Raw genomic sequence first — 17,706 nt, forward strand, 5'->3', positions numbered from 1 at the left:
GATGGTTAATGACTCTTCGGGCCTGATTTATTAAAGCTCTCCAAGGCTGAAGATGATATACGTTCATCAGTGAAGCTGGGTGATCCCATCAAACCTGGATTGGATCTGGTCCAGGATTAAAAACATTTGCTAAATTTTAGGAAATCCATTCCAGGCTTGCTGCATCACCCAGCTTCGCTGATGAAAGTGTCTCCTCTCCAGCCTTGGAGAGCTTTAATAAATCAGCACCCATGTGCCTATGCACAATGCTTTAAAATGCAGGTCACAAAGATAAATATCCCTGTACTTGGGCCAGATGTTTTATGGGGAAGTCACAAAGATGTATGTAAGCTCACGTGAGGGGAAAAAGGTTCACATCAAAGCTGAGCCAAAAAAAAAATCTCTTCTACATTCTTAGGAAAATCCCTTTCGGGCCTAAGGCAAAATGTTAAAACCATGTGCTGGTAAACAGCTTGGATTGTTCATTGTTAAGAAGTCCACAGAAGATCATTTAGCATGGAGGTCCTAAGCTCTGATTTGTCCTTGGCATTGGCAGTGGAATGATTGCAAGTCTTCTTTCATTTGCTCTTCTACAAAGGATGTTTTTCAAACTAAAGTCATTAACTGGACCATGATTGTCTATAGCCAACCTTAGGCTTGTTATATTTGAAGGGGTTACATCATTTTGACCATTTGGGTTTCCAACCTACAACTCACTTACGTTCCCATACGTTCCCTCAATCTCTTGCCCCATTGTGTTCCACCATGGAAGCCAAGAGTCAAACTTTGAGCTTACTCCAGGCTACTGGTGTGTGGCATTATTTGAGCCTGGAGATTGATCATTCAGTCCTAATTATTAGAAATGTTGATCTGGACAGATTTTCTAAAACATTGACCAGCTGATGGTATACCTTCTACACCAAAAAGCAGTAGGTATATGCAAAGGGCTTCAACGGAGGAACGAAGCAGTGAAATGGGTTGGGGGTGTGAATAGCTGAAGCTCTAAAGATAAACTCAGTGAACCATCCATGTAATATGTGGATGTATTTTTACATCCTTGCTTCTGCAGTACAGCAAGTTTTCCTTTACTGTTCAAGAATGTGCTTTAATTCTGCCATTTGGTAAAACTTTTCTCAGCTTCGGCATCACCACTAGTTGTGTTTGTGGAGTCGGCAATGCTTAAACAGGTTTGGAGACACAACCCCAATGTTCATGCCTTTAAAGTTGGAGCACTGGTGTTGGCAAATGCTATATCAAATGACTAAATTAAAAGCTGATTGTTATGTTATTCTATATATATAAAATTGTATGTATGTATGTATGTGTGTATTCATGTATGTATGTATGTATGTATGTGTGTATGTATGTATGTGTATATGTATGTATTCATGTATGTATGTATGTATTTATGTGTGTATGTATGTGTGTATGTATGTATGTATGTGTATGTGTGTATTCATGTATGTATTCATGTATGTATGTGTGTATGTATGTCTGTATGTGTGTGTGTGTGTATGTATGTATGTGTGTGTGTGTGTGTGTGTGTATGTATGTATGTGTGTATGTATGTATATATCTATGTATGTATGTATGTATTCATGTATGTATGTGTGTATGTATGTCTGTATGTGTGTGTGTGTGTATGTATGTATGTGTGTGTGTGTGTGTGTATGTATGTATGTGTGTATGTATGTATATATCTATGTATGTATGTATGTATTCATGTATGTATGTGTGTATGTATGTATGTATGTGTGTATATATGTATGTATGTGTGTGTGTGTGTGTGTGTGTGTGTATGTATGTATGTGTGTGTGTGTATGTATGTATGTGTGTATGTATGTATGTATGTGTATGTTCCACTATCACTCGAAAACGCATGGAGACATTTCAACCAAACATTTGACTGGGACTCATGTGAGCACACCTGTCATCTTTGTACAGCGCTGTGCTATATGTCAGAGCTATAGTTGGATGAAACGCATGGAGACATTTCAACCAATCTTGCCATGTTCCACCATCACTAGGAAACGCATTGACGTATTTCAACCAAACTTGCCATACATAAGACTGAGACTCATGTGAGTGCACCAGTCATCTTTGTACAGCACTGTGCTATATGTAAGAGCTATATTTGGATGTATGCGTGTATGTCATCACTAGGAAACGCATGGGGACAATTCAACCAAACTTGCTAGACATATGACTGAGATTGATGTGAGTGCACGGCTGATCTTTGTACAGCGCTGTGCTTTAGTCAGAGGCATATTTTCATCTATGTATTTATTATTAATATTATTATTAATAAACAGGATTTATATAGCGCCAACATATTACGCAGCGCTGTACATTAAATGTATGTGTGTATGTATTGCGCAGAACAGCGTGCCTTTTGCTTATTTTTACATACTTTTTTTTGGACTATAATATAGAATTGCAATAAAAAAATAAATACCCGGGAAGCCAGGTAATCAGCTAGTTCTCTAAATAAAGAAAAAGAAAATGTACTCCATTATAAATACCGGAACATAAAACATATCTTCAGATATACCAATTGTAGTGCATGGAATTCTACTTAAAGATGAACTTCGAGTTCTGTAAAACGTGTCCTTGAGGTGGTTATTGCCACACTGTGATAAATGTTAATGTATGTACAGGGATAATTAGTCATTTCTTTTATTGTATTTTATGTTCCCTTGCAGGGTCCAGCTCCATGTGACCGGTCCCCCACCACCTGTTCCATAAGCAGTCACAGGAACTGGTATCATCCTCTACAATTCAAGAGTGCCTGCCCAAAGCGCAAATCATGAAGGGTAGTGAGAAGAACACCAGGGGAATGGGTAAGGTGAGAAAGGTAAAAGTATTACATTTTATTATTTATTATTTTACTATGTATGATACATAACAAGCATTTCATGGTTGCAATGGGAGACTAGCACCATTGCAATGTTTTTTTATCTCAAGTTCAGCTTGAAATAATGAATTATTAAAGCAGATCTTTCATCAAAATGTTAACTTTATTTAAAAGTACGCATTTCCATTTAGATTTTTTTTTTAATTTTCCATCCCTTTTATAAATACCTTCATGGCATTAAACTCTTAATGGGAAACCCCCAGCCTCCTGGGATACCTACATCGCATTTCCCAGAATCCTGCTGGTTGCTCCTTCTGCACATGGCCAACGTTGGACACTGCGTCATTAGGGGTCTTCCTCAAATGTAAATGAACAAGCATACAATCTCACGCAAGTGCCAAGCTCAATAGGCATGTGTTTTGTTTATATTTGGAGGCCTCATCGGAGGACAGGTCACCAGATCTTGCACACACACAATGTGTGATTGGTGACATTAAAAAAACCTGGAAGAAAGAAGATGGCAGTGCGGGACATAACCGGGAGCCTTGACATTAAGAGGGAAATCAAGACAATGCGGGATTTACAGATGGCTTTGTTCGATCGAAAACATTGAGCAAGAAAAGGTAAGCCAGAGTTTCTCAAACTTTTTAACATAGGGGAACTCTTTAAATTACTTATCTAAGTCTTAGGGAACCCCTTCTTTAATTACTATACATACAGGTCACAATATAATAACTTGGTAGTCAATAGGAAGATTGCCTTTTGCCATTGCGGGCCGGTGGGAAGAATGTCACCCTTACAGATAGCCAAAAAGATCATTGGTGTCAAATATACTGACCTGAGAGGCACAAATTGCTCAAGGAAATCTTGCAACTTCTGGAGGAACCCTGGTTGAGAAACACTTACATAAAGGACCAATACTAGAAAGCAGTGAGGACCATTCACATGATGAACATTCCCTAGCTGGTTCATTCTCTGATCAGTAAAATGGAAGTGTGTTCTCTACCAAGTTGTGATGCTACAGCAATATAAGTCAAGGACCTGGCTGTGGTAGGACTGTAAGTGTTATGAGAGTGACTGTACAGAATACAAATCATGGGACCAGTAAAACAGTATATCAGCTCCTTATCAGATCACTTGCTGGGATTTCAGCTTTACGGAACCCCCTGGAATGGATCTTCTACCTTTGGAGGCCCCTGACGCCATCATTTGGCCAGTGTCCTAAAAATCTGACCAGGTTGCCAATGGTTCTCCATGAGATAGGTGGACACTATTTGACATGCCAAATTTAATGTTTCGGTTGGTTGACCTGCTACCCAACAGTGGCCAAATGGCACAAACATGTCCAACAGCCTTTGTAGGTCTGTATATTATGGACACATTGGGCAGTCGGTCACTCGGCCATGATCCAAGCAGACTCCGGCATCTGCTGCTATGACCCTCAATATCAGCGTTCTCCTGAAGCTTTCATAGGTAACCCCATCAGAGAGCAGGAAGAGCAGTGCACATTATTATGGAAATTATCTCTACAATTATCTCTACAAATTATCTCTATTATTGTCTACACAAGCATGAAATTATTCCAGAATACATAAATTAGGCAATTGCTATCTCATCTCTGGGAGAATTTACTGCTTATCCCAAGGCAATAAAGCATTAATGTCACATAGTCTACCTTGACAGATCTCCATTAAAGGAAACCAGTAAAATGAGAAGCTTCCATTGCCGATCTTGCTGGAGACCTGGCTGTCATGCATTCAGTCTTTAATACGTGCAAACACTGGCCACAAACAATATATTATATTGTATTATATTATAATATGGTATACTATATTAAATATAAGGACTTTTGATTTTATGAATCGGCATCCTTTGTCCAGGTTAGTACTAAGGTCAGAAACAATATAGCATTCTTCATTGTTTTGGGTTGATCAAATGGACAATTTGGAAAAAGGTAATGGAAAAGATTACAGGGCATTTGCACCATTTGCCAGCCACTGATCTTCTACTACACCATGTTCTTTACCATTTAAATAAATTATAGACTTTCAAAAGATTGGTGGAGGTTTGATCAAACACCTGTGCCTGTCAATTGCTATGGTCAAACACCAAAGCAACTGGAGACAAGAATATATGTGGGTTTGAAGAATTACAGCACAATGTCTCCAACCATTACAAGAATAACAGCAATTCTGTTTGACTTATGGTTCACTAAAGATATAATAAAAGCTAGCTAGCAACAACTGCCTCCTATGTTAAATATTTAAACTGCCTCCTATGTTAAAAAGTTAAATATTAATTTTGCATAGGCTGATCCTTTAATTTTCTCTACTTTTTGCCCTACTGTTCCCGTCTATAAACTAATGCTAATCTCTGTAGGCTCTATTTACAAACCAGGGAATCAGACATTCTCTCAATAGTGGTGAATATTCCAGGTCCATGTGTTTCAATAGGAATAATCGATTATCCACCAAGGAATGTTTGGGGGAATGTCAGATTCCCCGCTTTATAAATAGAGCTCTGAGCATTATGACAAAACATGTCCAGACTCTCACTCCATTCCTTACCTGCTGGCCTTTCCCCAAGAGAGTTAACAGAAGCAAAAGAAAGAACTGAATTTGTAGCAAAATCTTCATGATTCCAAATGTCGAAGAATTACATATCAGTTCCCGGAAAACTCTTGGAATTTAAAGGTCCATTTAAAGGTCTTTAATCGCAGATCTCTGTAGCCAGATTTAATTCCCCACTTGGTAAGATTCTACAAGAGCTTCTCTTAAATCCAAAGTATTGTTTTCGAGGTCAAGTTTTGCTGTCAGTAGCACCCTTTGTTATTTTTAACTGGATACATTTTTTTTGAAGCTGTTATTTCCCATTGGTGAAAAAAAGACAACTTCTCTTCCTGCTATTCCTGTAATACATGCTGGGACAAGGGGAGGGCTGTAGGCGGAAAGTGGTAACATCTGTCATTTCAAGGAATAGGGAGAGGCTTTTAGAGGAGGAACTATTAGAGTCACTTGTGTATATACACAATTGTCAAGCTTTGAAAATGTTTTCCAAGTCACTGCTGCGTCTGGTTTTTCTAAGCTTGTTAGTTATGGGCATTGCAGTGACAGACAACATCTGTGTTTTCTCACATTACTTGTTCATTAAAAGTCATTTTAAAGGTCAGCTAAAACCTTCAGTTTAAAATAGCTAAATACATTCTAGGTGCCTAAATTCCTTAAAGAGCAGCCACAGAATAAGTAGAAAAGCCTGAGGTCTTCCTGAATGCCATAGAGAAGGACTCTTCTGTCTGCACAGGTCAAACAGAACCCCCTACCTCCTCTCCTGCTGAATTACAGCTTGAGCTCTCCAAGCCTTAGATTTAGAATGTGCTTTGCTCATTGCGGAGCTGTAGCATTGATTCAACAGTAGGCATGTCAGACCTTTGCACAGAGACCTCTGCTTCTACCCAGAGAGCAAGGGTCCTTCTCGGCACCATGGCCAGGAATAAGCTTCTCTACTGTGCATATTGAAAAAAAAATACTTTGTTTTTGTGCATTTAGCTGATTTAAAGTGATAGCTCGGTTAGGTTTTATAAACTTCCTCTTTTTCCACTACTAAAGTGTATGCATAGCCAAAACATATTTTATTTTGCTTTTCTTAGAGCAGGAAGATTAAAACCCCTGGCAAGTGTCTGTGAGTTCCCCCACTGGGTAAATACCCTATAATTATTATTATTATTATTATTATTATTAATAATAAACAGGATTTATAGAGCGCCAACATATTACGCAGCACTGTACAATAAATAGGGGTTGCAAATGACAGACAAATACAGACAGTGACACAGGAGGAGAAGACCCTGCCCCGAAGAGCTAACAATCTTGAACGCTATGTTCAACAATTTAATAATATTATGGAGTAATATATTTCAGTTGGTAATAAATCTGTATTTTGTATGTGAGTAACCTTAGCTAAGAATAAATGGCTTGACAAAAGAGAAATAATTTAGCATATGCACTGGATCCATTAATTTATACATATCTGTAAAAATATTTACTGCAAGCAACTAAGAAGCACTGGCATGCAAACTATGTGGAATTTGGAAAGGAAGGGGGGAGGGAGTGAAGGAGGCAGTGGGCCTGATTTAATAAAAATTCCCCAAGGCTGGAGGCTTCACGTTTATCAGTGAAGCTGGGTGATCCAACAATCCTGGAATTATTAATAATAATGTTAATAATAAACAGGATTTATAAAGCACCAACATATTACGGGGCGCTGTACATTAAACAGGGGTTTCAAACTACAGACAGATACAGACAGTGACACAGGAGGAGGAGAGGACCCTGCCCTGAAGAGCTTACAATCACCTGTTCATTTCTGCAATAACCACCTGCCTGAATTGAGAATATACAAGGTGAGATCCACTTTACCTGAATTATGTCCTACAAATGAACATCTTTAGTCCTTTAGTAAAGCAACCCCAGTATTTCTGCAAAGCTCCCCCAACCCCAATACTCACCTCACATTGGCTTCCCTACCAGTCACTTTCCTATCACATCTGGCACTGAAATCCCTAGTTAGTTCCCCGGGATCAGGGACACCACAATTCGGCTGCTGTACCCCATGGTTCCCCATACCTTGAACAATGAAAAATAGACAGGAAGAGTTGGCTAAGTATAAGTGAGTTGGATACACTTAATGGCCACCGTCACCCTTGTCATCGAGTTGGCGTACAAACTTTTTTAAATTCCAACTTGAATACATTTTCCCAAATGTGTATTTTATATAGCGTAGCAAAGTAAATGAAACAGGGCTGAGATTTAAAAATTAAAAAATGCAGAATATACAATTGGTGGTGGTAAGAACCTTATTGTTTTATTAAAATCCAGTTAAAAAGGCAGAAAATTAGGAAGACTCTCCTAAATGGGACCAAAAACTGCAAAGAATACAAATATAAATAACACAAATAAATAAGACAAAAAGCATTAGTTTATTGCAGGTTATATTCATAAGATAAAGACTAAAACACTTGGCGGCACTTTATCCATATCATCATAGAATGGTACACTTGTCATCCCATTGCTCAATAAGGAGATGTGGCAGAAAATCGATCTTGTCATGTCTATCGACTGGGAATCTCTCTGTTTAGACACAGTCATGGTCCATTCTCTTCTGCACCACACAATAAATCAGTATTCTTACCCTTTCAGAAATCCTATTACCTATAGCACAGTGTTAGTCACATAATCAGGTTCTGCGGTGGTTTTACAATTTTACTATCTTAATAATAATAATATTAGCACTTGTATGGTAGAATCTATTATAAAATGAATGCCAAGTCAGGGATGCAATCTCTGAAAGAAAATAATAAGGTAATCTTCTGTTTCATCCATGCAAATAAGCTAAGACTTGGCCTTTTGTCAATTGCAAGTTGTATGCAAACTACAATTTGGATCTCTGTTATTAGCACCTGCCAGCCCTTTAGATATTTAGCCTAATATTAACCCTGGCCTCGCTCTGCCTTTTGCTGACCCTTGGCTAGATCTGACCTGTAACTGTCTGCTGAATTAGGCTGAATTGGTGACCTGATGTTGAGCTTGTCCATGGTCCTGTTACATCTGCTGGCTTTAACCTAAGTACTCTGTTTTCCCAGGGGAACAATTCCTTTTTATTATGTCCTGCAAGATGCTCCAGAGACACTTTAATTTTCTGGTCTGAAAGTGAGATAAAGGATTTGACCAACCCAATCTTTAAAAAAAACTTGGACCCAATAAAAGGCTTCAAATCTACAGTTAAGCAACTACTACTTACTTACCACGATATCCACTTCCTTTTTACCTTTTTCCAGGTGGAATGGAGGAAACCTTCCCAAAATGACCTAAAAACCCGGCCCATTATCCATCTTGCTGCCAAGGCCAAAGCTATCATTCTTATCTTTCTGGCATGGTTTCATAAGAAATTGAGCTCTAACAAGCATGTATACATTACCTGTCATTACATTTAATATGCAAATGCTTGGTTTATGACTCTATAACAGTTAAAACAAAGTTCAGGAGGACGATCTTGGAAAATAAAGGCAATGTAAGTTTGCATACTTCTAACCTGACAGTTTCCCTTCAAACCCCCTTGTCCTTGCATCGTCCTTCCCCATTCCTCATTTTGGTATATATATATTCATGCAAAGCAGGCAAAAAAACAAATAATTTTTGCAAACATTTTAACCCCTGCTCTCATGATTTGTACAGATATTGCATAATGTACTAATTCAGCATTCAGTGCAGCAAGATGGAAATTGCTTGTTGCTTAATTTAAACCACATAAACAACCCACAATATCTTTAATATGCCATGTCCAGCAAAACAATCCCCGGTCTCTCCAACTTGTGCATGACATGCCAAAGTTTTCCTTTTTTACATACAGTTTCATGGTGCCTTGTGATATTGCACCTGTACCCGTTGACATTCCATTTTTTAAAATTCTCCTTCTAGTAGTTTTGTGTCCATATTTGTAGCAATTATGTTGCCTACATCACTTAGTACCTTTAGTTTTTTGTCCATGAATTTTTTTTCACCTATGTCTTCTTAGTTATGTTTCACATACATCATATGGACAAATGTTTTGCAGACACCTGACCATCACACCCATAAGTTATTGGACATTCCATTTCAAAGCCATGGCCATTTATATTGAGTTTCTTTGTGAACACAACCACCTCCAGTCTTCTGGGCTTGCTTTCCACAGTAATTTTTAGGGTGCCCGAGCGAGAAGACACAGTAAGAGATTCACCTGAACACCTAACAGTCAATCATCGTACAATATTCATATTGATTCAGGATGAAGGATACATACTTTGTCTTTACCATTGTGAAGATGGATTACTTATTGTGACCTCCTGACATCCAACTTTAGGAAAGACACCAATCAAGCGTTTACCATCATTTGGCACCTGTACATCTTCCTCAGGAATCTCAGCTTTCTCAAAGTACTACTTTTCCTTTTTTTTGCAACATTATAAATATATAACTATATCAACATGCGTTGATGTTCTTTCTCTTTTACAATTAATGTGGTGACAGATTAACCTTCATTTCTGCTTTCCACTGAAGTAATATGATTTTGTTTAGCTTTGTTATTTCCTGTTTGTTGAAGTAAGCCTAGGAATTCAAACTGCCAGTCTGGCTCTTGTTTCAATCTTTATGGGACGCTGACCTGAATATGCATGATAATAAAGGCTGAGTGAGGTCACTTCCTCTTAAAGTCCTTCATCAAGTCATGGAGTCCTTATCTGCTTACTTGTATTGGGTTAGTGACTCAAACTACTGAAGATAGAGAATTGGTTGGGGAGTCAGCAATGGAACCCTTTTCATGTTTTTCCCAAGAAAGGGAAACCCATGAAAATGGAAATTTAGGAGATGACACTGCCAACATCTTGTTAGTCATCCTGATCCAGGCTTCTAAACTTTGTGAATCACTGACATAGAGCAAACATGCAAACCAAACGGCAAAAAGGTTTACAGACCACCCTAAGATACTGTATACTCTCCTCCAATGACCTACTAATGACTTCCTCACTCATAACCTCATCACACGCACGGCTTCAAGACTTTTCTGGAGCTGCCCTGACTCATTGGATAGGTTTTCCTCATCCTATTTGGCTTCCTCCTACTTTCTGTTCATTTAAAAGAGTCCCTAAAATCCATCTTTTCATACTCACATACCTGTCTTCTTCTGTCTCCTAAGACCCTCACCATTCTATATCCCCCTCCTATTGTATGATATTCCCCCACCTCCTAGATTGTAAGCTCTTTTGGGCAGGGCCCTCTCCTCCTCCTGTGTCACTGTCTGTATCTGTCTGTCATTAGCAACCCCAATTTAATGTACAGCGCTGCATGATATGTTGGCGCTATATACATTCTGTTTAATATTAATATTAATAATGATAATATACCTCCAAAAATGATGTACACATTTCCAGATTATTGTGTTAAGGTTTCTGGCAAAGGGTACTGTTGCCACAGCATACAAAGACGTTGTACCTTATAACAATAGTTTGGGGAAGTCCCTTTCCTGTTTCAGCTTGTCTGTGTCCCTGTGTACAAAGCAAGCTTCATAAAGATATGGTTTGATGACTTTGGCATGAAGAAACTTGGTGTCCTGACCTCAACCCATTGTAAAGCTAATAGCAATCCTGCCATTCATAAGGTTCTAGATTCTCATTCATCCTTTGGCTGAAGTTGTATACATTTCTATAGACATGCTCCAAAATCGTTCTAGAACAATGGGCCTGATTTATGAAAGCTCTCCAAGGCTGGAGAGGACACACTTTATTCAGTGAAGCTAGGTGATCCAGCAAACCTGGAATGTATCTTTGAAGAAATCCATTCCAGATTTGCTGGATCACCCAGCTTCACTGATGCAAGTGTATTCCAGCCTGAAAGAACTTTAATAAATCAGGTCCAATCAGTCTGATACCAAGGGGTGTTAATACCATGCTCATAGAAATGTTCAGCATATATTTGGTTTGATATTCAGCTTGATGGCCCATTGTCTACAGACGTTGTCTACAAACATTTGGCTACACAGCGTATGTGTTTTAGTAGTGTATTTCAATGTTGGTGCCCTTTAAATTACCATAATACTTTTTTTTTACAGATATGCAAATCCCAGGTATAATGGAATCAATGGGGATGGAGACTGAAATGCTAAAATCCAGATTTTATCGTAATCTGTAATGTCTGGCTTTGAAGACACATGCTGGGAAACCACAACCTTAACGCAACTGCATAACTTACAGCTCCAGCTTGGCCTTTGGTCACACATCAAACAGTCAACTTGCTGTACGGTGGTCCTTAGGGAGAATTGTTCCCAAGCAGACTGCAGGAACTATATTTCAGGCCATTTCCTACCGAGGTCAAAGTCCATAAATGTGCATCCTTTGAGAATCAATAGCCAGAAGTCCAAAGACAAGATATGAGAACCGTACAACGCTCATGAGAAAGTTTCCTGACTTCTGTTTGTGATTACAACTCATTGTTTGATAAGTGTCTGGAGGGTTCCTTGATTAAAATAAATCTTTTCCCAAAAACTGATGCTATTGTTCTCTTTGCACTTTCATTTTTGCTGTGATTGAAGGTCACCAGACTATTCATTTTAACAACAATCTTCCCATGAGATAATATTTCCTGCATGTTATTTGCTTGTTGAAGCCTCCCTTGTGTAGACTTCCAGCCAGACGCTGCTGTTGTGTGCCATCTTGGGTGTGATGTCAGGAATCCTGAGTAAATAACTTTGTAGCAGCTTTTCTTAAACTTTTTACCCTACAGGAAATCTCTAAACAATTCTCAGGTCCTGTGAACTTCTCCTAAAACATATTCAAAAGGAGTCAATTACAAAAATGCCCCACAGTGGTGGCCAGTGGGTAGAATGCCTCAATTGCCCTGGTGGTTAGTTTGCCACCCTTATAAATAATTAATTGCATTGTGCTGGTGGTCCTTTAAAGTGCCATTAACCCCAGGACAAGGCAACACCAGCCAATGAGAGGTCAACTATCCACAGGTCGAGGAATTTCTAGAACATGACCTGCACCACCATGGGGAAAGTTTAATGTCAACCTACACTTTGATAAGAAGCCATTTACACATGCAGAGAAATACATTTCTGGGACGTTTTGTATACTAACAGTGTAAAAAAAACACACGGGTACAGGAAAGTCATGTTTGGATTTTTTGTGTAGTTGGCTGCTAAAAGTTCATGGTTGCCAACTTGAAATTACAAAATAGTTTGTAAAACAATTATAAACATGTTTTAACAAATAATTCCAAAAGATTAGATTTTTTTTTAAATGCATATGAAATGGCAATTGTTTTTTTTTTGCTTCAGAGAGTGCAGGAAATAATCACAACCCCTTTTGATGACTTCCTATTGGAGACACGACAAAATATCTCTTTAAAGTGAGGGAAATCACCTCTGCCGTTACCAGAATTGGAGATTTCACCACTATTTCTGTTTCGGTAATAAAAGTAGACTTTTGGATTTTTGCCCATTTTCCTTCTCGGTGATAGTGGACTTTAGGACAATGGAGAAGATGGTTCTTCCAAGCATGGACACAGCAATCAGAAATTGACTTTTCCTTTCTCTACCCAAATCAGCAAAAAATGTTTTTCAATTTAGATAACTTTAATCAAAACCAAATTTCGCTAACAGGTTTCCATTGAGGTATTGGTCATATATGTAAACATAATATATTTTGGACTCGATCACATTCTCTATCTTTGAAACTGGCCATCAAAACCATCATCTATACATAAGAATGATACATGATGAAGCTTTTTGCCCACTTCTCTATATGATTGTTGCTACATTTCTGCTAAAATTTCCTGCCACTGGATTCTACTGGGGTACTTAGCATTATGTAGACATTCTATTACATGTTGGGCATAGGGCCATTGTCCATCTTTGCAACTGGTTATTTATACCACCATCAATATATCAGAATAAAACATGATGAGGCTTTTTGCCAACTTTTCTATATGATTGCTGCAACAATGGTATGTTTCCTGCTAAAATGTCCTGCCATTGCATCCCATTGTGGTATTGGCCACAAGTTGACATTCCACTACATGTTGGAACCAATCACGTCTCCATCTTTAAGACTGGTCTTCAGTACTACCATCTATACAACAGAATGATACATGACAAGGCTTTTTGTACAACTTTCTCTATGATTGCAGGAATAATTATGATTCCTGAAAAAAAAATTCCATTGCATATCAGAATAATACATGATTAGGCTTTTAGCCCACTACTCTATATGAAATGGGCAGCACAGTCGCCTTTACAGCACTAGGTCCCAGGTTAGACTCTCAGCCAGGACACTATCTGAAGGCAGTTTTCAGGTTCTCCCAATGTTTGTGTGGGTTTCCTTTGGGTACTCCGGTTTCCTCCCACATCCCAAAAACATGCAGTTAGGTAATTGGCTACGACCCAAAATTGACCTTAGACTGTATTAATGACATATGACTGTGGTAGGGACATTAGACTGTAAGCTACTTTGAGGGACAGCTAGTGACATGATTATGGACTTGGAGCGCTGTGTAATATGATGGCGCTTTATAAATGCTGTATAATAATAAAATCTTCCAAAAGTTCCGCTATTGGGTTCCACTGGGGTATTGGCCATTATGTAGACATTCCATTACATATCCAAATCTCATAACCATTTTTGTAACTGGCCCCCGATACCATCATCAATATATCAGAATGATACATGACAAGGATTTTGCCCACTTTTCTATATGAATCCTTCCAACATTCCCTACCATTATGTCCCTTTGGGGTTATTGGCCTTTAGGAAAACATGCTTGGGGTATTGGCCATAATGTAGACATTCCATTACATGTCCAAATCTCATTGTCCATCCTTGCAGCTGTCCCTGATATCATCATCAATAGATCAGAATGATACATGATGAAGCTTTTTGCCCCCTTTTCTATATGATTCCTTCCAACATTTCCTGCCATTGGGTCCCATTGGGGTATTGGCCATGATGTAGACATTCCATTACATGTTGGACGAATTATCATTGTCCATCTTTGCACCTGTTCATTAATACCATAATCTTTATATTATAATGATACATGACAAGTCTTTTTGCCCACTTCTCTTGATGATTCCTGCCAAAATTGCATGCAATCTGCTTTGCTTATAGCTTGTTCTAGAGAAAGGGTGGGAAGCTGTCAGTGTTTATTAATTGAGATTGCCAAATATCTGGCATGAAACTTTTTTTTGATGAGCACAAAAGTCTTACATAAAAGTATAAATCGCATACAAGATCATAAATGAATAAAACCGTGCACTTCTGGACTAACATTGTTTTTGCTGGTTTCACTGCAATAGCCCAGATGAAGCCCTCACGATTACCTGGCTAGAAGATGTCCACCATCATCAGGGTTTATTGTCCTTTATCCTCCTTCTTTCCTTTTCATTCAGTTCTTTCAATTATGATCTACAGATCTACATGTGGGCATTACCCATGCTCCCCCGTTTTCAATAAGCTATGAAGAGCATCAAGCCAGCCCCTCCCTTAAACCTCGTCCTGTTGGCATTGCATGGCGAGACAAGAAGACCCAATGATGAGGTCTAAATGTCTAATATAAGATATTTATGAAACAGCAATGTTTTATTAATGGGTTAATAGGGATGGAGAGGAAGCTAGGGCAATATATGAAAAGATTCAAATGAACCTGTGCTTTGCCCATACTCACTTTTCCTTTGCTCTGCTGGGGTTCTGTTCTTGGTAAGTAGCTTCTCCGGCACCCTGCAGGGTCACATGGTGGTTCTCTTTCCTGGTCATGTCTTGGAAATGACTCTGAGGAATAGAGCAGTATGGGGTGGGGGAGTTATCAAATATGCAGATAGCAGGATGTCATGCAGAAATATCTAAAACTGAGTGTCAGCTGCAATGAAAAAAAGTAAACAGCCAACCCTCCCTCTGCCGGAATGTTGTCTAATGAATCTCAAAACACTGCTACCTTGGAGAGTGTTGACTTCCTGATCACCCATTGCCTATAAACACTCTTTTGGTAAGTGGTTACCAACGTTCAATCTCTACATCTGCTGAGCTAGAATTGTTCTTTTGGCTTTTTTTTTTTAAATTTCCATTTAAAACATTTTTAAGATTTGAGTTTGTTGGCAGGAGAGCACATATTTTTGTTAAACTGCCATCCCAGGTCACATCTGTAACCCAATGGGTGAATGGTAGTTCCGCCACAAAGAACAGCCAGTTCCCAGGTTAAAGAATAAGGAAGTGCTCACTTTATGGCACTTGTAAGAGCGCGTTAAAAGATAAACTTAGGGGAAGTGTGACCTGGCAGGCTGCTATATCCTGTATTCCGGAGAAAAATAAAACTTCTGTGAGCAAAAGGTTACCTGAAATTTACAATAGGCAGCACAACCTACATAAGTGGTCACTATAGTGAACAAGTGATGAGACTAAAGTGTATTGAAACCCAACACAAAAGAAAAATATTGCAGCCTACCAGTCTTTAGTCCTTCAGCTTTTCTTTTCTTTTCTTTGTTCTCACCCAATGGGCCTGATTTATTAAAGCTCGCCCAGACTGGAGGAGATAGACTATCATGGGAGAACCTAGGGGATCCAGCAAACCTGGGATGGATTTCTTAAAAATCATTTGCTATTAGCTGGTAAATGTTTTCAGTCCTGGACCAGATCTATTCCAGATTCTCCCATCGTAGTCCATCTTCTCCAATCTTCGAGAGCTTTAATAAATCAGGCCAGCTGTGTTGTAAATAATCATATTGTCCTCTTCCAGTTTCTATATGTAGCTATATGGGAGCTATATATAAAATCGTCAGTCTGTGGTTTTGGAATTAGGTAACCTTAGTTAAAACAAAACTGATCTGTAATCGGATCCCCTTTCTTCTATATATATGTAAGGGTCAGTCATATATGGGTTAGAAACTTTTCAAGTTTTATTACTCTCTGTTGCCCCACTGTTGGGAGTCCTCCTCAATTCCTGTTTCTTTGACAACAGAACAAGAATGAATGGGAATGGGTGTCACCGATACAGGAAAACCCAGACAGCTTACAAACCTATGAATCCATGGTGCACATGGTCGGTCTGGTTTAATAAACCTCTCCAAGACTGGAGAAGATAGACTAACACGGGAGAACCTGGAAGATTGTCTACTATGGAAAGTTTCAGTGAATGTAAGTTTAATTGCTTTACAAATATAGCCCCAAGTTAATGAATGGGATGCATCACTGGAAATTAAAGAGGATCTTCTTTTATTATAAAGAGCATATAGCAGATATGACATTTTTGGTGGTGAGTTGAGTTTTTGAAAGGAAACAAGCCAATGAGTTTCAAGGATCATCAATCTTTATTCATATACATTTGTATTGATTTGGTTCTGTTGTAGCCCTGATGAAGGGAACGCAGATTGCTGAAATGTGTTGTTTATTTCTACCTAAATTGATTCAATACCAGCAAAATATCACCTTGTTTATTATCCATTCTCATTATGTTATAGGTGTAGCTCATTGAATATTTGCTGTTTTGCCAATTCTTTTCCTTCTCCTGTAGTTGAAAAATCTGCTTAACCCCCCTTTTTAGAGACCAAATATGACATTATATTTATTTTTCTATCATTCCCTGTTTTTGTGTCGCAGACAAAAGAAATAGGCAAACCTCCTAAATGGGAATAAAGACAGCTGTAAAAACCTGACAAAGGTTCTAAATCTTACAAATCCCATCCAAAACAAAAAAAGGGATTTTAACATTTTTGAAATATCCCAAAACTAAAAGAAAAAAAAGGAGTGGCAAACTTTCCTCACTGTTGCCAACCATCATTTATTGCAGGCAGAGCTGTTTCTGGGTGTTTGGCTCCTAGATGACCCCCTTTCCCACTGGCATCTATGCTTTCCCAAACAAAAAACACTCCTTTTCTAATACACTAACTAATACACAATGCTTCTCTGTGCTACTTTGGGAGAAGAGGTGGGTAAGTGGGGAGGTAGAAGGAGCAAGAGTTTTATTATATGGGGAGCAGGTAGGGCACGTAATACCCCCCTCCTCTAGATGGCGCCTTAAGTGACGTGCTTATGTCACCAAAGCCTAGAAACAGCCAAAGCAAACAGAAAACAGCTTGGGTGGTGATGATGACAATTAGAACAATAGAAGATTATTATCTCCCTCTCCGCCAAGTCAAAAGGAACCACACATAAATTGTGGTTGGAAGATTTCCTGGTTCATTATAATGGGTTAATTCATATTTGTAGACAGGGTAGGAGGAGGTAGCACTGGGGATGGGGTGATCAATAAAACAATTGTAGGGAACGTCAGCCTCCAGCTATGTAGAGGTGACCATGT

At 38.7% G+C, this 17,706-nt stretch overlaps 1 protein-coding gene and 2 long non-coding RNA genes across 6 annotated transcripts in view; 1 reads left to right on the plus strand and 2 right to left on the minus strand.

Annotated features, from left to right (window-relative positions):
- The window catches only part of LOC140339576 (CD27 antigen-like), a 32,347-nt gene extending 26,597 nt beyond the window's left edge, over window positions 1-5,750 (minus strand). Inside the window, exon 1 of one of the 2 annotated variants that reach the window (XM_072424340.1) lies at window positions 5,401-5,750. Coding sequence is in view for 1 of the 2 variants with exons in the window: in XM_072424339.1 (XP_072280440.1) it covers window positions 5,401-5,469 (69 nt within the window). In the remaining variant the exon portion in view is untranslated. The remainder of the gene's footprint in view (window positions 1-5,400) is intronic. The other variant, XM_072424339.1, reaches the window with a different exon arrangement.
- Window positions 1-11,903, plus strand: part of LOC140339578 (uncharacterized) — a 51,424-nt gene extending 39,521 nt beyond the window's left edge. The window contains exons 2-3 of one of the 2 annotated variants that reach the window (XR_011922482.1): window positions 2,682-3,456; window positions 11,471-11,903. This is a non-coding gene — a long non-coding RNA (uncharacterized lncRNA). The remainder of the gene's footprint in view (window positions 1-2,681; window positions 3,457-11,470) is intronic. The other variant, XR_011922481.1, reaches the window with a different exon arrangement.
- Window positions 7,790-15,391, minus strand: LOC140339577 (uncharacterized). 2 transcript variants are annotated; one of them, XR_011922480.1, is made up of 3 exons: window positions 15,349-15,391; window positions 15,082-15,185; window positions 7,790-8,033 (listed from the first exon to the last, which is right to left on the minus strand). It is a non-coding gene; the product is annotated as an uncharacterized lncRNA (long non-coding RNA). The 2 variants fall into 2 exon arrangements; XR_011922479.1 differs by lacking the exon at window positions 15,349-15,391 and having other exon boundaries at window positions 15,082-15,240.
- Between the last annotated feature and the right edge of the window lie 2,315 nt (window positions 15,392-17,706).

This window comes from Pyxicephalus adspersus, chromosome 10 (genome assembly GCF_032062135.1).
Source record: "Pyxicephalus adspersus chromosome 10, UCB_Pads_2.0, whole genome shotgun sequence".
NCBI lineage: Eukaryota > Metazoa > Chordata > Amphibia > Anura > Pyxicephalidae > Pyxicephalus > Pyxicephalus adspersus.